The sequence below is a fragment of the Platalea leucorodia genome (genome assembly GCF_965183815.1).
Source record: "Platalea leucorodia genome assembly, chromosome: 6".
NCBI classification, from domain to species: Eukaryota; Metazoa; Chordata; class Aves; order Pelecaniformes; family Threskiornithidae; genus Platalea; species Platalea leucorodia.
The window spans coordinates 3,397,941-3,418,985 of NC_138828.1; the positions used below are offsets into that span (position 1 = coordinate 3,397,941).

At 45.3% G+C, this 21,045-nt stretch overlaps 1 protein-coding gene across 4 annotated transcripts in view; it reads left to right on the top strand.

Annotated features, from left to right (window-relative positions):
* LARP7 (La ribonucleoprotein 7, transcriptional regulator) overlaps nt 1–9,324 on the top strand; it is a 29,890-nt gene extending 20,566 nt beyond the window's left edge. For 2 of the 4 annotated variants that reach the window (XR_014228490.1, XR_014228491.1), the window contains exons 11-14: nt 364–523; nt 2,882–2,973; nt 7,911–8,210; nt 8,603–9,324. Coding sequence is in view for 2 of the 4 variants with exons in the window: in XM_082315104.1 (XP_082171230.1) it covers nt 364–523; nt 2,882–2,973; nt 7,911–7,991 (333 nt within the window). In the remaining 2 variants the exon portion in view is untranslated. Of the gene's footprint in view, nt 1–363; nt 524–2,881; nt 2,974–7,910; nt 8,340–8,602 lie in introns of those variants that run through there. The other 2 variants (XM_082315104.1, XM_082315103.1) reach the window with 2 other exon arrangements.
* Nucleotides 9,325–21,045: the final 11,721 nt, after the last annotated feature.

Sequence of the window (21,045 nt, forward strand, 5' to 3'; positions counted from 1 at the left end):
GCAGATACAGTATTGAAATGAATGGATAATTACTGGTGCTCCGTTAGTAAAATTACACTTATGCAGAAAAATAGCATCTTCAGGAATTACTCCTTGAATTGTTCTTGGAGGGCAGGATGGGAGATAAAATAGATGTTGTAGGCTCATAAATCAGAATTCAGTTATAACCGTCTTAGGAAAATATATTAATTCAAAACTATTTGACAAGAGATTCATTGATCAAATAAAAAAGTTCCGTTATTGCCTTCTACTCCATGACCTTTTTGAAAATGTCAATGACCTACAAATTGAATAGTCAAAAAGTCACTCTTTATATTCTTTTTTTTTAAAGCCTGGTTTGTGTTCTCTCACATGCTTTGATAGGATGCCTTGGCAGTGCTGGCTGACGTTGCTTACGTTGACATGCTGGAGGGAGACACAGAATGTCATGTCCGTTTTAAAACTCCTGAGGATGCGCAGATTGTCATGAAATCATACAAAGAGATACAGATCAAAAACAACTGGAAATTCGAAGTTCTCACTGGTAAGACTACTTTTTTTAATGGTAGTACAGGAGAAGACTTGAGTACTGTGAAAAGGATTGAATCGCAAGGTAGCTTTATGGATATCTTCAGATATCTTGGTTAGGGAAAAGACTGCATTTTTTTTTTTTCCTGTGAGTCTTCTCATTTTGCTATCACAGGGAAATTGGTAAGACAGTAAGGGTTTTTATGCCACCGTTCAGAGCACAATAACAGTTTTGCTTGCCTTTATCAACTTAATTCTCTTCTTTTGAGATTGATTTACGTCACTTTTACTGGCAATGGACTACAGAACTTAATTCACATTTCAGCTTTGTGGATATAACATTCTGATGATGCAAAAGAATTTTAAATGAAGATTTTCTTGAAAATACTGAACTTAGGTGTGAAATAACAGCATGGATAAGCTTCCAGTGGTTTTAGCACTTGCCTTCTAATTAATCTTTCTTTTTTCAGGAAGTTGAATAACTTATGCCAGAGTAATGTCTTTTTTTAATTGTATTTACACTATAATTTTTACTGGCTTACTTTGGGACTTCATCCTAATGTGTGTTGGTTTTTTTGGAACATACTCTGCTGTTCTAAATTCATATCTTGTATTAGATTGGACCAGTCTTCCAAGTGTAGAGGAGCCTCTTTATGGAAGCGAGGGGTAGAAGTGGGGAGGAGGGAAGTCTGTCAAACTTTGCTACTGTATTCGTAAAGCTTTTAAATTCTAGCCATGTACTAAAAATCCTAAATGCGCAAAAAAAACAGGTAAAACAATCCAGATGAGATTCTCTCGTTTGTGTGTTTAAATATTTTACCACACTCCTGCACAGATCCTCACGTAGGGTCCAGTTCCACGCATGCTGGGATGTAAACCCCCATAAATGTCAATTAAGGATTGCAGAAGGAAGAGCTATAATGGAAGCATTAACCTTCCTGATTAAAGTTAATTAAAGTTTGAGGCTCACTGGATGCTGCTAATGTCATTTGGAGATAGATTTGTCTCCGGAGCGTTCTATGTTCCAGAGATCCAGAAACAACTTGAAATGCGGCTTTTTACAGCTGTGTGCTCTGTGCGTATTTGTCTCTGGTTTTGCATCCTGATATAAAAGAGTGTAGCAGTAGATTAGGAGTAAGTACTGCATTGAAGGAGCGTTCCATTCACAGTCTTAAGATTTTTTTTTTTTTTTAAACTGGTTCATTGAAATGAGAATGGAAAGGCTTCTGAAGAATGCACAAGTGACTCACAGTAAGGATATCAGATTTTCTTGGTGGCATAAGGTGAGAGAGAATAAGAATAAAGAAAGAATCTTTAATGCTCCCTACTGCAGGGACTAAAGCTTTCCCAGGAATATTTTACTTTTTAGGACTTGACTTTGAGTAAATGTCTTCAGCTTTTCATCTAACAAAATAGCAAACGTCTATGGTAATGTTTAGGTGTTATTGTGATTGAATGTATAAATAATACTGTTAAAATGTATGCCAAATTGCTTCTCATAATTATTAATTCCATAACTTTTGCGGAAATCTTTTCCAAGATCACTTGGAAACTTCCCTGTAACCGAAGATTTCCCATGAGACGGTACAGCATTATATCACAAAATTCCCATCGTGACAGCCACAGCACAAACCAGAGCAAACAGTGGCAGGCTGCTTCTTACCGCAAAACAGCTGCGAAAAAGCTGCAAATTATTTCCTCTCATATCGCCCCCCACGCTCAAATATTCCTAACTGCCTGTGAAGTCCCCGGAGTTTGCTTCTAACAGTGGTTTTGATGAAACAAAATTATCTCGGTCATTCTTACATTAATTTCCCCCCCCCCGTTTGATAGTTGTTTAGAGTCGGTCAGAGGTTGAGTACGTCAGTAAATCAAAGAGCTTCCGAGCGCTATGGTGGAACTTGAGCTAAAACTGAGCTCCTTCTGCTAAGTACATGTAGAGAGTGGTGTTTGCATATTTCCTCAGTTCTTGTTAAGTTGGTAAAACTCCTTGCTCAGGAAAACCTAGTGAGATATCTTGGGAATCCAGTCCTAAAGTTAATAAAACGCGTAGGACCCTGATTCAGGTTCTGTCCAGCTCCTACAGAGCAGAGACCTCGGTGTCAGCTTTAAGCTGCTTTGGACAGAGTTTTTTCTTTTCTTTGTTCACCTCGGTGTGTGGTGTGTGTTGGCCAGGTGTTGCAATACCGTATGACTTCTCTGACTATGACATTGAAGACTGATGGGGAAATAGTTGTTAGGTTTTCCTAACAGGTATTTTTACATGTGTTTACCTTAGTTAGAAAATAGACTTTCTCATCACAGCTGAAAACACGGCATCCATTTGTATTGAATACTTTTGTTCATGCACTGTAATGTTAATTTGTTTTTCAAGGTGATCATGAACAACGTTACTGGCAGAAGATTTTAGTGGACAGACAAGCTAAACTTAACCAGCCTCGAGAAAAGAAGCGGGGTACTGAGAAGGTAATTTGCAAGTAAATTTTTTTCCTGTACAGCCATAGTTGAAAATATGACTCTGTTTCTGCGTGGGTCTATGTTTTTTGATACTTTAACGTTTGGCTCTGTAATTAATCCAGTTAAATCACTTTCTGCTGACTTCGCAGCAGGGTTTTACAGCCACAACATAGAGAATGTGTGGCTGTCCCGGTCCTGTTGCCAAATGCAAGGTTTGTCTTTATGGAGTCAATTGGGGAAAGTTAAGTCCATGAGTAAAGGCACGAAGTCAATTTATAAGCTGGTTTTCCTTTAAAACCCTGTCTGGATGAGCTCATTAAAAAGTTAAGTCATCTTGATTTGCTCTAGTGTGATGAAGTCTAGTGCTTTAGTCTTAATTCTCAAGTTTGATCAAGAAAATGGTTTTCTTTGGAATTTATCTCTTTTTTTTTTTTCCTCAAAATTTACACAGTTTTTTTAGTGTACAGTGCTGTGCTATGGTGAGCGCTGGTGTGTTCCTAGTGTTGTCAAGAGTCTATGTACCAACGTGTCTGCGTTCTGATCCAGACAAATCCAAGTACCGCTGCGAGCATCCATAGCTGAGCAGCTCCCAGACCAAAACTGCCCCACATCTAGTCCCGTTTCCTTCCAGCCTTGACCTTGGTGTGCCTGGCAGGCCACGGTGTTGAGGGAGTGGTGCAATGAACTTGCAGGCTGCAGTCCCCACTTCTGCCTCAGAAGATCCTTCCAGGCATGAAGGGTTCTTGATTAAGCCAGTCAGATCCTTCACCTGACAAGAGGGGAGCCGAAGAGTATTTCACAGACATTTTATTGCTAGGTTTACTTCACACACATTGCAGATAAGGCTTCTGAGTTGACGTTAACCTGAATCTTTACGCTGTCCCTTGCAAAACCTCAAAATCATCTGACCTTAATTATTTTCTGGTGACTTTGGAGACTTCCTGTTTCCTAGATGCTCCAGTGATGCACACACTATCAAAAATTTCCTCGTTGTTCCGTATATAACTGAAAAGAAATATTACATTGACCTAAAGGAACAGCAATTGTACAGGTCAAAAGAGTGTCTTGTACAAAGCGTATTCTGCATGTATTATCTTGTTTGTCTAAATGTTCTTTCAGAGGTCCCGTAGACAAATGAATCTAGTTTTTCTAAACAAAGGTGTGACTAAAGAATTTCCCAAAATGACTGCTTTAATTTTCTTAAAAGCATAAAAATGGCATTGGCTCTAGCCATTCTTTAATATAAGCAGCAAGGGAATGTGAAAGTTGTACAGCTTTAGAGCCTGAGTTATAAGTGAGTGCTGCCAGTTTTTTCTAATTTTTTTAAAATGTATTTTTACTTTTTTAAACAAAAGGTGCCACCTTTGCCTTTAATTTGGACTGTAGGTGCCCTGCTCTCCAGTTTCAGTTCTCCGTCTTTTGAAGATTGGTATTTGTTGACCAAACTGGTGTAAATTGGCCAGTAATGTACCTCATCCAGGCTTGCAAATATAAACTGTCTCGGTTCTGCCTAACAATAGCAGCCGCAAGGGTGCAAACTCCTGCTCCTCCCCCTTACCCATCACCTTGCAACACTGGGAGGTGTTAACTTCAAAGCTTAGTGAATGCTATTTAAATGCTAACACTGTTAAGCAAAACATCAAGAAAAGAATGCCTGGCTGTAGTCAATAACTCTTAACCCTTTCCTTAGTTTTTGACAGTCTGAATTCCAGGATTACAGACCGATAATAAGAAAAACAGTGTTTCTGTGTCTGGTCATCGATATTAATTTCAAGCTTTAATTTGAAAATTCTACCAAACTGCTCACAAGTTGACTTCTTTTGAAGGTCACAGTAAAAGGAAGGAAAAAAAGTAATAGAATGATTCATGATTAAACACGTGCAGCTGGATATGCCATTGCTGTATCTTTCTTGTGAACATCTATTCTGCTCAAGGTTTCAAAGTCCCTTAGAAGATCTCCCTTTGAAGATGAGCATTTGCCTATTAGCTGTTTTATACTTACAAGAAAGACAGCATCTTATACTTTCCTTCAGTTAGTGTTTAAATGTAGGCTTAAAAGTTAAATTCATATAAGCTACCTAGCTGCAGTGATGTCAATATGAGTATTTATAGTAATAACGAACATCCGTATTGTTGCATGGACTGCATCCCATTACAGCAGTGCACAGAACAGAGCACAGAGATGCTTTTGAGCGTAACTTTAGGCAGGTTGAGATTCCTCTTTTCCGTGTGTTTTAAAAAGTATAGGCTCAGTTGGCGTTCCTGCAGTGGGTCCTGTGGCACGCCAGGGTAAGGGTTAATGACCCCTTCAGCAGAGGCTTTTTGGGGTAATGCCTCCCCCCCAGAATAAAAAGCGGTAGAGATTTTACTTTCTCTGGCATAGTTCTTAAAATAAACTGACTGTCCAAAAAAGGCTGGGTATCCCAAGGTTCCCCCGAGCTTGTGACTGATGCCCAGCCATCCTTGGGAGTTCAAAAGGTGTGCGGTGTCAGGCTTTTCCCCCAGGGCTGGTCAGTCATTGGCACCTCTGTGCTTCCCTCCGCTGCCCCTTCCAAATCCACGTTCTTTTTAGCCCGTCGTTCAACTGCATGCTAAAACAACCGTAGTGATTTAGCGATACAGATTAAAAACCTCCTTGCCAGAACTGTTTCTTTAGGGCCGTGCCAGCTTATGCAGACCTAAAGCAATTAATCAGTCTGTGGCCGTAAACTCGACTGATGGAAGTCTTCTGGTCACAAAGGCGTGAGTGCCTGCAAGCCTTCCCCTTGGGTGCTTGCCTCCTGGGAGGAGGTGCTGCTGAACCTCGCTTGCACCTTCCACACCCGCTTGCATAGAAGGAAAGGGGGGAGTTTAAGAGGGTGGGAGTGGTGGTAGAAGTGAAAGGCCTTTGGGGAGGAAGTGAGAATGGGGTATTTGCGAAGGGCGGAATAATTTGCAGAATATATGGGAAAGGAGGATAGTGGGAATGCCTGGGCACAGCCCACCCTATTTTCTTCTGATTGTGCCTGGGGCTCGGGGGCTGTGTCCTTGCCAGACTGACCAGTTCCCTGTCTGTGCGGGTCCCACTCCCCGCAATAATAAGCCCCTTTCCCTGGTTCTCTGAAGCTGGTAACTGTGGAAGGGCTGGGTGCCTCTTTGGAGACAGGAATAGTGGTGCTGATGCTGGATTGATTAGCTGAAAATGGGAATCCTTGAGGCCTCGTGCAAACTCTCCAGCTCTGAGGTGCTGGTATAGAAGCACTCACCAATATGAACTGGGCAGTTCACATCTTAAAGCTTCCCTTCCAGTGTTTGTAATTCTCCATCCCACATGTTGAATGAATGAGCCACTGCACTCCTCACTTCTTCTTAGAGCTTAACTCTTCTAATCCATTTTTCAGATACCAGAGAGGAAAAGTAACTCTTCCTTACAACTTTAGACCAATTTTATTTCTGGAGAACAGTTGAGAAAGTCATCTGCCAGAACTTACGGTCTGGTGCTGTTGAGAACATGTTAAGGATTGCAAGCAAGTTAAATACTGGGAGGCGCGGGAGGACCAGTAAAACTGTGGTAGTGTAATTGCACTGCAGCACAGCGAACAATCCATCCGCGCAGCATCAGTGCAGGGCGTAATTCCTGGCTGCCAGAATCAGTGTGGCAGCGTACCTTGCACTCCCATGCTGTCTGCAAGACGCAATGCCTGCAGGACATAGCTGTGACCAGAGTCATGTGGATAAATAGTAAATAATTAGATTTCTGTGTGAAACTTCTCTAATCTAGCGGGCTCTTCACTGGGCTGCCTGGTGAGCAAGTGCCCCTTTACCTCAGCACCAGCTAATGTGTTTTAGGAGTCTCCATCAGATAAGTTAATGTGGATTTATGCTGGTGCATTGTGCCTAGATTCACAAGAGTTTCCTGCTATCTCGCTTTTTAGTCAGTTTAGGCAGCCTGTCTTGTGCCTTGCATTTTGATTTTGGTTTTTTATTTTATCTTATTCATGTAACAATTATCTCCTGAGCTCTTGCTTACAGTTAAGGAATCTTGGTGGGGCATCACAGTATCAAAGCTCGTACCTTTGCGTTGGGTATTGGTATGACTTTGTTGCGGAACTGTGGCTAAATCTCTGCAAATGTTCTAGTATGGATGCTTTAAAAACAAGTGTGCTTTTAGCGTTGTTCTCAGTGTTTTGTTTTCTGCCTGAAGACACAGTACACAGAGGCTGAAAATTAGCAGGGTAGTGATGTTCCACAGGAGCATTTCTCATACCTCCGTACTGGGAGCAGCTAGCCAGGTACCCTGGGAATTCAGGCAATCTCCCTAAGATGCAACTGAAAAGAAACAAATCCCTGGTCAGGCAGGGTTTGAGTTCGGGATTCCTAGCATCAGTGTTCCTCCAGACCGCACCGTTATTTCTCGAGATCAATTCTCAGCAGGGTTGTGACATGTATTGCGCCGTTTTCCCAGCCTGAAGGATGGTCCCCATCTGGATTTCAGCGGCTTGGTTTCCCTGCTACTGAGTGTACAAAATGACACAGTGTTCCTAAGGCATTTTTTGTGGTCTGACCTTGTTTTTCTTACATCAGTTAACAGCATGAATCCAATAAAAGGGTAGGGTTTTTTTAACTTCCTGTATGAGACTGTGTTTTGGGACTTTTGAAGTTGTAATTTTGTTCTCTTCAACCATGTTAGGAGGAAGAAGGGATGGAATGAAAGATGCTGCACTGTCCAGAGATTGAAAAGATGCCTTACTACTTTTGATGGTTGTGAGGCAATACTGAAATAAATTATATCAGGGCTGCTTTAACTGCTTTTTGGTCTGATGTACAGGTTAGCTCAGCTGCTCCAAGTTTAGCTTTTTCTTACAAAGTTGGGAAAATCAGTGAACAGTACATTGATGACTGTGAGATAAAATCATAACGCTATCGTTTTCCTCTAATCTTTTCTGCAATATTTTTCCTGTTTGCAGTTGATTGCTAAAGCTGAAAGAATGAGACTTGAAAAGACTCAACAAACAAGTAAACATATTCGCTTCACTGAAGATAACTAACCAAGACTGACTGTGATCTTGAAAGTGAACTAGGTATTTAAAAAAATAACCATCGAAAACAAACCCCACAAACGCCACTGCTTACGGCAACTAAACCGTTTTTAAGAAGGCATCAAAACCTGGTCCGTTTGAGTCATAATTCTGCAGACTGCAAGTGTGAAGATTGTTCTGAATCCCATTTTTAAATAGGCTGAATGTTTACTGCTTCTGAGCCTTTAGGTAAAGCTTTCTGGAAAAAAATGTATTAAGAGGTCTTGCTTTAGTTCACTTCGGGTTTTGTTTGGTGGTTTTTTTTTGTATGTTGAAGTTTTATACACTAGGTTATGAAATAAAATGCTTGAGAAATTTTCAGTTGTGCATCTCTAATTCTTCAGTCTGCGTTATGACACTATAAAAAATAAAACTGGTTCACGCTGAATAAACCCCTCTAGGCCTGTGTTTAGTCCATCAGACTGCTCAAAAATACAGTGGAATGACTGTATCATCTTCCGTGTGTTCTAAAGTGGCTAGGACTGTTAGAAAAGCTGTCGTTGAGAACTCTGGAAGAAAATTTGCTCGCATGAAGTGCACACTAAACTGAATTCAGACTTTTTTTTTTTTTTTTTTTTTAGAAGAATCTTCGGGGGAAGAAATAAGAAAACCTTTGTTTGTTACATCTGGTAACTCTAGCTGCAGAATTAATTCTCACTTACAGATAAGTGTTACAGTTGTGTAGTTGACAAGTTCAGATGGTGATCTTAATGCGCTTTGAAGTAGTTCATTATAGGCTGGCAATATTACAAAAAAACCCCAAAAACCTAAACATAAAATTGGAATGATATAAAAGGTTGAACTTCTGTATGACTAAGTCTACTTTTAAGGCTCTCCCCGTTAATGTGAAGATAAATTCACAGCTTTATTTGTGAGATGGTTTCAGTGAATTTTATTGCAGGGCAAATAAGACGCTAACACATTGGTTTATAAAATGTGAAACCTCCTTATAAATAGAAGGATGAACAAGTTATTTTGAAGCTGGAAGTACATACCTAAAATACCATCAGAGCCTCTGGAAGGAAACTGTGTCAATGACACTCTAGGTGTTTTTGCAGCTATAGATTTTGCTGGTAAGATAGGTTAACTGTTTTAAATCCTATGCTATCAAATTACTGGAGCAGTCTAGGTATTTTAATGATACGTATTATAATAAAGTTTGGTGACACTGCTGTATTTTTGCTATCTGAGAAAAGAATCTGCATTATTTCCGCTGAAAGCTTGGAGGTGGTGTGGGTGTAATACCCACGGTGGCTTTGGAGCCAGCGAGAACAGGAGGCAAAGGAGGGAAAAAAAAATAGGAAAAAATGCTTTTCAAGAGATTATACCAAAGCGTATTAACTGTAGTCAAACTATCCAAGATACGAGTAAAGTAGAGAAGCAGCACAGTAAGAGCAGAGGAATGGTTACGGAGCACCATTTATGTGCTGCTACTTACGACGCAGCCTAAAGTCGCAGCAGTGGGAACTGTTTATTTGTACGGTCCCTAGGCTCAGGTACCACGAGCGTCCGTCCTTCGCTCCCCCAAGAGTGGGATCGATGCTCATCAATCGGATGCCACCAGCGGACGGCATCCCGCTCCTCGGGCGGGAGCCGGCGATTGGAGAGGATTGCCCCAGCTCAGCGGAGAGGGTACAGCGGTGATCAAACTAAAGATCGCAGAAGTACAGAGGGGGGAAGAGCGCAAGATAAGAGACAAACTTTTGGGGGTGGAGGGGAAGAGCTTGCTAATGGTTCTTGGAAATGGCGTAAGGACAATTCCTCCCAGGGGACTGGGGGGGAAGGCTCGGAACTAACCTGTACGCCAGGCGCTGTGTGTGGACTTCAGCAGCATTCAGACGTTTAGTGCAGTTGGAGGATTTTTTTTTTTTAATTGTTATTTAACGTTCCACTCCTCTGTTATACTAGGTGGGTAAGATTTTTGATGATGCAGTAGAGAGGACTGAGATACCGAGCTATGAAAAGAATTGATCACTGAATGTCTTGGAGGCATCCTACCTGACAGACAGGATTTTTTTTTTTACCCATTTCTGTGATGTGAAGGGGAAAAAACCCAACAGCCGACTCGAGGTAAAATGTTTTGGATTTTTCTGCCAAAATTCATTTAAGTCAAAAATAAAACCATGTTAATAATAATTCAGATCGTAAATGATTCAGACTTTTTATGTTTTGTGGAGATGCAGCAGAATTGCAAAAGCATAAGTTTTGGAGTCTTGCTCTTTTATTAATAACTCCTGACTTGAACACATAGCAAGAGAAGTCACCCTTCTGTTCCTTCCCATATTTATGTAGGTTAGGTATTTACAATTAAACATCAGTTTTCTTTTTCTCCTTTTTCAAACTAGTGCGGAAATCTGCTTCAGCAGGGGAGGGTGCTCTTTAGCTCTTTCTAAAGAAGCAGGTAATAGAATTTTTGCCACTTACTTCAGAAGTCACGTACGGAGAGTATGGTCTGTGTGCTTTCACAAAAGCCATTTGGATTCTTAAGTATGCCAGAATGGTTTATGGTTTTTTTGCCTTTAAGCACACATGACAGTTAATATCTGCTGCTGTTCTCCCTCCCCATCGACATATGCTAAGAGGACGAGTCCGTCTGTTGAGTTTTACCATCCCAAGAGTCGCATCCCTAAAGGTACTTCACGTTTGACCTGTAGCGGAGTTTGGCACATTTACCTCCAGTGGTTTGGGTTGTTGCTTACAATTAAATTTTCTCGTCTCTGGTTTTTCACTAGGTTCATCCACTCCTAGGATCTTCCAACAGTGACCTTTTTCCCTTTTTTTATTTTTTTTTTTCCCCCCAAAAGAAATTCCGCATTTTATTTAAAAATTCAGGATAGTGTAAAATTATAGGAATTCATAACCCTGGACTGCTGATTTGTTTTTGCTGATTTTTCTGTCTCCCTTGACTGTTGAGTGTTTTGAAAGAACATCATTACACATAAATCTGCCTGGAGCCAAAAACAGCATTGATTCTGCTCTTCATCACCCAGCAGAGGGCCGAATCTGAAATTATTTTTAGCGCTCTTATTTTTACTTCTCTCCCACTAGTTGCAAGCTCTGCATGGCAGCAGCAGGACTGTAACTCCGACCTACGCGAGGCCTTTGGTGCCAGCAGAATGTTTGTCATTTGGGTCTTCGATTAAAAAGAGCGCTCTGTGTTTTTAAAAAAAATAAGAGTAACGTTTGATGATTGTAGATCTTGTCGTCTGTGATCTCGTCCTCCCGAAGGCCTCTTCGATTTCTCCTCTGATGCGGCATTTCCAAGTTTAGAGATTGGCCTCGTGAGTACCGTTGCCTTTTAGCGAGGGCTGTTGCGGTTACGTTAGTGGTGCCGACTTGCTGCCGGGGACCTGGGCTCCGTTGCGTTGGCCTTTGTACAGACGAAGAGCTCCGAAGCGAGGAGGAGGAGGATGGGAATGGAGGTGTGCAGTGGTTGGTGTGATGGCAACGAAGAGTCATTTTTAATGAGCAAGTGGAGGACCTGAACGCTGCCGAAAGAGAGCAGCAGGGCCTCCTCGCTCTCAGCCGCAGAGCTGCTGCACATCTCGCAGGGACACTCGCGCCACCCGCACCTTCAGATAGGTGCCTCCCATTGTGTGACTGCCTCCCACCCGCCGCGTTTGTGCAGTAAAAATGCTGGAAGGGAGGACGTGGTTTTCGTAAAACACCCGTGCTCAGAAGCAGCAGCCTGACGCTCCGCGATGACTGGGCCTGCGGGTTCTCGGTAGCCGGCGGGCCGCAGCCAGTGCAGTACCCCGCTCACGGCCTGATGCTTGTACCCTGTTGCCCTTCCTACCTGCCCCTCCGGCGAAGAAAAGCTCCCCTGCCTTTGGTTTTGCACCTTGCGTTGATTTGTAAGTCTCCTGTTCGACTGTCCTCAATCTTACTGTCACCTGGAGCAAGCAAAAAGTCAGGGGGGAAAAAAAACTTCCCAAACCTTTATCTGCCTGCTCTGTTGACATGCCATATTCCCAAAGACTACGTCCTTCTCTTCGTGAACTCTTAATTCTTTCGCTTTTTTACTATCTATCTGACCCAGTCTGATTTAACATTGCCTGTTCTACCTGGTTTATCTTACACAGCTGGTGCTGGTGTTCTGTATGGGTTTCTTTGGTTTGGGTTTTGGTTTTTTTCTCTCCAAAGAGGTACCGTGTATCCTAGTTTAAATCAGACTTTAAAGCAGTCCTTGAAAGCTAGCAGGTAAGGAAATTATCTTTTTTTCTAGAGAGGCTCTAAATCAAATTAGAAAATTACCCTCTGATAGATGACAAAGGCACTTGCCTGGTCCCCTAGAACACAGGTCAGTGTCGTAATTGCTTGCTTACGGTACCATAGTGTCTAATGATCTCAGACGGGATTAAATCATGGGAATAATGCTGCGTAATGCTGTAAAAAATAATTAGATAAGGTATGCTTGGGTGACTTTGAAATGTGCCTGAGTGGGGAAGTAATATGGTTATCTTACCTAGCAGTGATTAAGTGTCTGCGGATGGTGTTAAGGAAGTTGCTCTCGACCAAAAGTAAAACGTTCCTCCTAGCATTAAATGCGCTTTCTTCATGTCAGCTGTGGCTCTGTAACGGAGGACTGTGGCTTGCTTACCCGGGACGTCGGGGGCGTCGGCTAGTTAGATTCGTACCGGTGGTATTAAGGCATTACATTCCGACTGCGTTTCCTTCTCTTGCAGCAGGTTGGGAGTTTGGTCCTGCAAGTATTGAAGAGCATTTATTTGAAATGCAAGCGCACAGCTGTCATGTTTGGGTTTTTTACCTTTACTTTTTAAATAGGCCGGTAGGTGTTTTGTCAGTGTGTTAGAGAAATGGCTGGGAGAACATACTTGATTAATTTTACAAAGGAAAAAAAAAAACCAATTCTAGCTGCTTCTCGTTGTGTTGTGAAGATGGGATTATCAGCCTGTCTTGGGCGGCAACACTGGCCGAGGGTTTGTCGGGTCTCTCACCGGGGGCCGCTCGTGCCTGCCCCTGCTGTCCCGCAGTCCCTGGGAGCCTGCTGTAAAGTCCACGATTCCAAGGATCTGGACAAATAACGGTGGGAAATTTTAAGCTGACTTCATTGCTGAGGAAGACGTGATGTGTAAGACCACCCAAAGTGCGCGGCCGAAGCACCCACGCTGGGCGTACGTTGTCAGGCATTAACCAGAAGTGCTGCAAACGAGCACTCGCTGCGTAGCGCAGGACTTGGGCTTTGCAGAAAGTCACCGTGTCTGAAATGGATGGTCAGGTACTGGTTGAACACATAATTAAACCAAGCATACAGATCTTCTCATTGCGTCTTCGTCTTCAAAGGGTCATGGAGCTAGAAGTGTCGGAGAACTCTTGGACTTGCCATCAAAGCGAGCGGTCGCTGTTGGAGCGGTAGGCGAACCCTTTAAACCTGCCAGCGCCGGGAGGCCAGGCGATTCTCCGGGGAGCATGGCAACCCACAGCTTGTTGTGAGTTTACAAGCGGAGCCGGGCCAGCTCTCCTATTCACGCCTCCGTTTGCTGGCACCGGTGCTGACGGCATGCTTAGCATGCGTAGCTGTTACCCGAGTCGCGCCAAATCGCTGCACAACCAGGAGAAGACGACGGCGGGAGAATATGGGAGAGCTTTGCTTGCCGTTGCCAAGGTGACTCGTTTGGGGCTGGATAAACCCTCGCTCATCACCGCTGAGGTTTTATTGCCTGACGGCATTTTGTGTGGAACCAAACAAACAGCCAAGGGTGAAAAGAAGTGGGAGAAAGGTAAAAGGGAAGGGACAAACCAGCCCTGGCACTTGAAAGCAGACGGCGGCCGCGTGGGCAGGAGGGCTGCCTGCGTTTCGGCAGCGGGGTTTCTGTTCCCAACCTGTGCGCACCCCTCGGCGGTAACGCCGTCTGCAAATCTCTAATTACAGCGGTCAATCCTAACGATTTGTGCAAAAGAGAGGACCTGGAATAAAGCGAGGAGCGTGATGAGTCTGACGGGAAAAGCCTCCCCAGCGTGGTGTGCTTTTACTTAAGGTCATTTCACCTACCCCATTTCTCTCCCACCTTTGCCAGGGCTGAGGCAGGGGCTGCAGCTCCATCAAATTTAGTGGTTTTTATTCTACTCTTTTTCTAGACTTTTAGGTACGGCCGCTCCCAGTGAGGGGCCGCTACCCACTAGCGGATGTCTCGCCGAGCCTCTTGCTGTTCGCTGGCCTGGGGAAGGCCGTGGGCAGGGGTGGCAGCCCCGGGGGGTGGCCGTGGGGCTGGGGGGCTCCTGCCCGCCCGGGGACCCCACGGAGGCTCTGGCCAGCAGAGGGCAAAGCCGCCGCACGCTGTCCTGCGCTGCGGGCACCACGCAAGGCTTAGGGCAGCTTTGCATCCCCTGTGTTTTGCTATTTACACAACGGCTGATCACATAGAGGAAGCCGTATACGTGATTTTTGGGGGAGAAAAAGTCCTCTGTGTACGGAGGTACCCTGCGAGGTGGCCAGGTGCTGGGGCGCAGGGTGCCCGGGCACCAGCCACGAACCCTGGCTCTCATCTGCTGCCTCTGATGGAGCAGAAAGATGCTTTTCTAGTACATTCAGGAGAGTTTTTCATCAAGATACTTCTCTGAGGGTAGCTAAAACTACTTGCATCTGGGTTGAATACCCACCCTGCCTCAGATAGCAGAGCTATCCACGGAGAAATTTGGGTAGTTTGGCACTGAATTACCCTTCACAGTCACTAACAGAGCAGATAAATGCAGCAGTTTCATCAGCACAGAGATCTCGGCTAGCTGCTGGTGGGAGCACGCATCGTGCTATGTGGGATGCAGGTTACAGGCGTTCGTCCTTGTCGCCAAAAGCGAAAGAGCATAATTAATATAAAAGTAGGAAGCTCCCCGACTCCTCGTCTCTGTGGAGGGAGCGTGTGCCGGTTCTCCCACTCTCTGAATATTGTATGGAGCGGACGTGGTTGAATACCTTTTTGCTTTCGTGCTTTATGCAATTTTCTCCTTTGGTTTGGTTGTTTTTTCCCCCCGCCGTGGCTGGTATTTCTGTTTGCTTTCCTTTCCCTTACCTGCTACACACTGAAATGTGGTTTTGTTATGAAAAGCGGGTTTTGGTTACCTAGCGTTTTGTTTTGTGTAGTATTTGGTGAGTATTTTGGGAATACGGTCCCTCCCTCCAATCTTGCCCATCATATCTGGTGCCTCCGTAGGGAACTTGTGGCAAGGTTTAGCCTAGAAGACCTCTTCCACGTGCACAAATGCAAAGTGTAGTCAGACTAATAAAACCTCGGTTCAGAAAGGGCCTGCGCGGTCTAGTCTGAACGTCACACTTGCCAAAAAGAGCCTTATTCTAAAACCAAAAGCCCTGAATTTCCTCCGTTATGGCAAGTAATATATACCAGTTATTCTTGTATAAAAATAAATTCAATTTTATTGCAAGATAACTTACAAGGTGGGAATTTTCTCTCACCGATTATAAGCTCAAGTCTCTCTTCACAGTGGGTTTTACCTGGCGTAGCCTCAAGAAAATGTGGCATTTTTTTCAGCGCAGACAAGTTCTGCGCTGAAAACCGACGTGATTCAATCAGCACGACCCGCGGGCCTGTCCTTTCGCCTCTTCTCCCTGTCGGTGCCGAGTGTTAGCGGGAGCCCGGGTTGGAGTACAGCTCCGAAAGCAAAGTTAGGTCCCTGTTAATGAAAAGGCAGAAGCCGGTTCCGTCTGCCTTCTTTCGTGTTACGTTTTTCTTTGTTATTCCCCATGTTGTAGCTGTAGACTTTCTTGCCTCTAGTGTCTTACGCTATGGCAGACACAGAAACATCCATCCATTAATTTGGCTGAAGTTTCAGGCAGGATTAATCTCTTTCATACAATGCTGCTTTGATATCATAAATCACTTTTTCTCTTTTTACTCTGACATTTCACACTCTCGCAACTGAAAGCTGAATTTTGAAACCACTGAAATTCCTCGACTTGCACTGAAACATCCACTGTAAAGCTGATTATTTATGCCACCACAATTCATCCTCAAATAATTTCCCTCTGAGGTGTTTTCTGGTCTGTGTTGGATTCACCTCGCGTGTCAGATGTGAAAAGGTAGATTAAACTCTGAGCCTAGAGCGACGGAGAGAGTATCAAACCACCGCATCTCCTGGATTTTCCACTTGACGGCGGTTTATTTTGCTCCTAGAAGAGCCAGGTGGTTGAGACTCTCTTGAAAACTTTAAGCAAGAGGGAAATAATTTCCCTTTTCCTATGGATTCACATAATCTTTTTTTTTTCCCTTTCCTGTACTTTTTATGCCTGTTCCTTCTCTTTGTCACTGGTTTCCTGGATGCCAGGACTAAAGGTGAACCCCTTTCCCTCTGACGCTCTCAGCGCCTCCTTACCACAGGCGTGTCTGAAACCCTACTGCTCTCTGCCAGGTCCATTGCCACGCTCTTACGCTGATGGAAAAAACCAGAATAATACAATTTGAATCGGGGGCAAAATATTTAAAGTTATTTGGGTGTCGAAACATGCAGCTGTGCAGCCTAATTGGGTTTAGACTATATCTCTATATATAATTTTATAGCCATATATATCTCTCTCTGGGCAGCTATATATAGATACAGCTGCAGCAGCAGAATGGGTCACGCGCGGCTTCCAGCAGGGAGAGGAACACAGAGTCGTTTTGCAGCTTTTAAGCCCGAGTTTGGCACCATCCCCTGTTTCAGATGCCCTGATTACGACTCCTGTGCTGTATTTTATATCCCGTTTGTTGTCAAAGCATTTTACCACGGCTGGGGACACGTCGCTTGCGGCTGGGTTGGACTCTTTCCTTTAGGGAAACCTGACAGCGTGGCCCGCTCTTTTTAAGTCGTACTTTTTGCCTTTGTTGGTCAGGTACTCCACGTTTATATTGTCCTAAATTGTGTATACTCGCCTCTTCGATGTCCGAAAGCAACCATTTTAAGGAACGTTCAAATACGTTAAAGCAACTGGTAGCTGGCAGGCATTGAGCGGTGCGCGCAGAAGAGCGAGTCCTTCCTTAGGGAGCTTCCTGAGGAGTTCGTATCGGGAAGGAACGGCTGGAGCTTTCCCAGCGGGGAGGTACGGCTGCGTGGGCTAACGCTGAGCGCGGTCACCCCCTATGGGGAGGCGATAACTTGGCTTTTGGGTGCGAGGGGGCAGCTTTTGTGGGGAAAGGGAGGTATTCCTGTTTGCAAACTGGTGGTAGGCGAGGCTGAGAGAAGGGTAGTGTTTTCTACAGTGTTAGACTGGCATCCCACGCTGGAAAAAGACAGCTTACCCACCCGGGAAAATGCTATTTCTCTCCACTAGCCCGATGTGAAGGCTGCTGGATGGCAGGCGATGCGTCCTGCTGTGTGGGCAGACGTTAACCAAACCGTCTCGCGCCGGTTGTTCTGCTGTCGGCAATCGCGACCTTTCCAAATCGCGATGGCTGTCTCATCCGCTGCTTTGCCGCTTTGGAGAAAGGCATGAAACGGGCTTGGAAAGAGGCGCGCTGCTGTCACGCTGCCTGTGGCCGAACGGAGTCGGAGTCAAAGAAGCCGTGTCAAAAATTCAACTGAGGACCGGAGTTTACAGTGAAAAGTCTGAGTACCTGGCTCGAAACATTTTCTAAATGTAGTGGCTTTTGCTGTCTCAGTGCAAGAGGTAGGAAAGCAAACGCTGGCGCTTCTCTTGCGTGCAGGTGGAGTAGCATACGCGGGTTGAAGCTGGCAGTGGCAGGAGCAGGACGAGGGGATCGGAGCTGGCTGCGGACGGAAGGCTGGAAGCAGGTCCGGGGACACCACCAGGAGGTCCCAAGCCAGGTTGGAAGAGTTAATTTTAAAAACTTCCCCCCCCCCCCCCCCTTATGTCTCAGCACTGTCTGGTTTTAGCCATGATGGGAGTTAGAAGTGAATTGTCAAATGCATTGCTATGGCCAAATACAAACAGATATTTCCAAAGTAATATGGCTGTTAAATAACGATATGTGAGATAATAGCAATCTAAGAAGCGCAAGTGACAAAAATCTAGCGAGACCAAATACTCGTTTCGGTCAAAATTTGAGTGTTTTGCTCTGATTTTAAATGCAGAGATTCAAAAAGCCTTTTCATGCAGCAGAGAGGTCTCTCTTGCTGTTTTGAAGCCTACCACAGAAACCTGATAGAGACACAGAAGGTGCAGCTTCTTAAATATATCTTCCGCGTAATACCAGAATCAAAACAAGGATCCTGACGTTAGGACAGGACAAGACGAAAGACCGAAGCTGCGTGTCTTTCGATATCAAAATACAAAGCCCAGCATAACGTGACGCTAATCTATGCGATACCACGGGCAGCTTGAGGCCCATCGGGTCCAGCTGATGAGGTTCTGCCACCATCCCATCTGGTTTGTATTCAGCTGTCACCGAGACTCAGAGCCACCGGAGAGGAAAAAGAACTGGCGATGTCACGCGGTGGCTTTTTGACATCAAAACAAGCAGTGTGGGAATTGCTAGGGGTTGTTTCCTGGTACTTCTATCACAGCCATCAAAATGTAATGTGGGGGAAAACCCACGAGTTCTATAAATACCACATCATCTCCCACTTAGGAGTAAATGCAACTGTCATTCTTCAAAATTTCTAGACCGAAAGCTACAGTTAGAGCGCGTTTCAGCTGTTCCCTAACAAAAGGAGACAACGCGCGTCGGACTCCGCATGTCAGCTTCCCGCCAGCGCAGTCTGAATCCTCCTGTAGGCTCCGCTACGACCACGAGACGAAAAAGGTACCGGATGGACTCCGTTAGCTGCAATGAGCTGGTATCGCTCCGTACGATTGTCTTAGAACAAATTCGATCGCGATTTGGCTAACAGCGGGTGTTAAAAGGAAGAACAAGTTAAGAGCAGCCGTATCCCAGTGGGACTGAGGTTTCCTTTAGCTCGGCACCCCGTCTCCAGCAGCACCGGCCGTTGGTACCCGGGGGAGAGGGAAAAAAAATGGCTAAACAGACACCGAACTGTCCCTGAAACAGCCCCCGAGCCTCTAGGGTGCAAAGTACTTCTTTGAACTCCTACTTTATTATCCCTTCTTAGTAGGCTCTTTTGCAGTCCTCGGTGACGCCTACTGAAGAGTAAATGCTCTTTCTCTGTATTTCCCGCGGGCTGCCCTACTTTACATCATCACCTTGGAGAGAGAAAACACAATTCTGTGCAAAACCAGGATCTGCTTGTCCCGGTTCCCGATTCGTTTTCTTTATCGGAGGCGAGGAAGCGAACCCCCGACCCCGCTGAAATCCCTGGGCAGGTCGCGGCTGGGTTTGGCGCGGCGGGGGCTGCGGCTTGGGGAGGTGAAGGCGAGGCGAAGAGAAGTAGTTTGGGCATTTCTCGCAGGTCCCCGCTCGCCGTTTCCAGCCTTTCCACGGCGCCTTTGTTCTCGACCAGTTTCCATGGTGCCCCTGCTTTGTCTGCAGACCTGTCTGCGGGCAGCACTCTTCTCGAACATGCCGCGCAAGATGATGTTATGAGGCGGTGCCTCGCGCTGCGTGGCTGCGCCGCAAAGCTGGAGCGCAGCCTGCTAGGCATCCGCCGCCGCAAGTATCTTGCAGGCTGTCTCACGGCCTCATCTTCAGAAAGCAGGGATTGATGTTTTTTTAACTGATGGGAGTGATATAGATGATGTTACCCGAGAATGCAGCTCAGCCGTTCGCCAGTCACGTTTGGCAAATTAAAATAACAAGAGCAGGGCTCTTGTCCAAGGGGATTGTTACTGGCAATGTCGCGTTGCTGTAAAAAAAAAAAAGGCAATAGAAGGCATAACAAGAACGAGCAGCCATGCTGCTTGCTGCAGCACTCTGCAAATTTTACCTTCATCTGACGCGGGTGTGAAAGTAGATGATCTGTATGTGTAAGACAGCATCGCTCCCCTCGCGTAGAGACTGGCAAGGATGAGGTCAAGCTCGTTTAGCCGTTCCCCAGCTGTTAATTCTCGGCTAACCGTGCTGATCCCGGAGCGCTGCCCCCCTGCACTGCTTCGGCAGGACCTCGGCGTTCTCCCGCCAGGTACAAAGGCAGAAGGGCTGGGTAACCTGGCTCCTGTTTTTTATACCCAGGAAGAATATCCCTCGAGAAACCCTCAGCTTTGAGGGGTAAAGGCTCAACGGTAGCGTCCTTATGGCCCAATACTAGAAATATTGCAGCAGGAAAACTGGTTATATGGATCTTACAGGCTGTTCATCCAAAAAGAACTGGAGTGTAAAATCACTGCCCGAGTGAAAAAGCAGGCAAAATGGCAAAGCTGCGCTAACAGGGAATTTTAACTCCCAGGCACAGCAGAGGGTACAATAAATGGTGGAAATAAGGCTGGAGGTCTGTTAGCAGGCTGTGTACAGGAATGCGATTTAATCCAGGACCTGCAGATATCAAAAAGAAATGGAACAATATTAGAGCTAGTATCAAAGTACAGAGAGAATATAGCCGAGGACACAAGGGCAGCTTAGAAATAGAGATGTCCTAGTCACAAACACTCAATACTTTGGGCAGAAAAGAGGTTTTCTCCGTTAAGGTGAAGCTTATACTGTGTGTTGGGGTGGAACAGCCTGCTCCCCAAAGCCGGACATGAAAATTAATGGTTTGTAAGTCTTGGCAGAGGTTTTCAAAGATGCCTAGAAAATGATAACGCCCAATTAAATAGGAATCGGTCATCCAAGTTCCTTAGGCGGTCCTGAAAATCACAACCACTCTGCGCTGCATCTAATTTTCGGTCAGATTTTTCCCCTCTGCTTCTCTTTGCACTCCTCTTCCAGCACCACCCCAAGCTCCCGCTGGCACAGACGACCGGCTGCAGCCGAAGCCAAGGAGCAGGGCTTTGAAACACGGCATTTCAGCAGCCTCGGCGGGGAGAGGAGCGAGGATCGTCCGTCCCTGCTGAGGCCGTTCAGAGCTGAGTCTGTGGCAGCCCGTACACACCAGGCGACCGCCGTTTCCCCCCAGACACCTCCCTCGCGCTTTTGGCCCATTTCTGACGTGGAAATGTGAAGCCGGATCAGCAGCAAAAAAGCGGGCTGCGCTCCAGTGAAGTGAAGCAGTGCGAGATACAGCT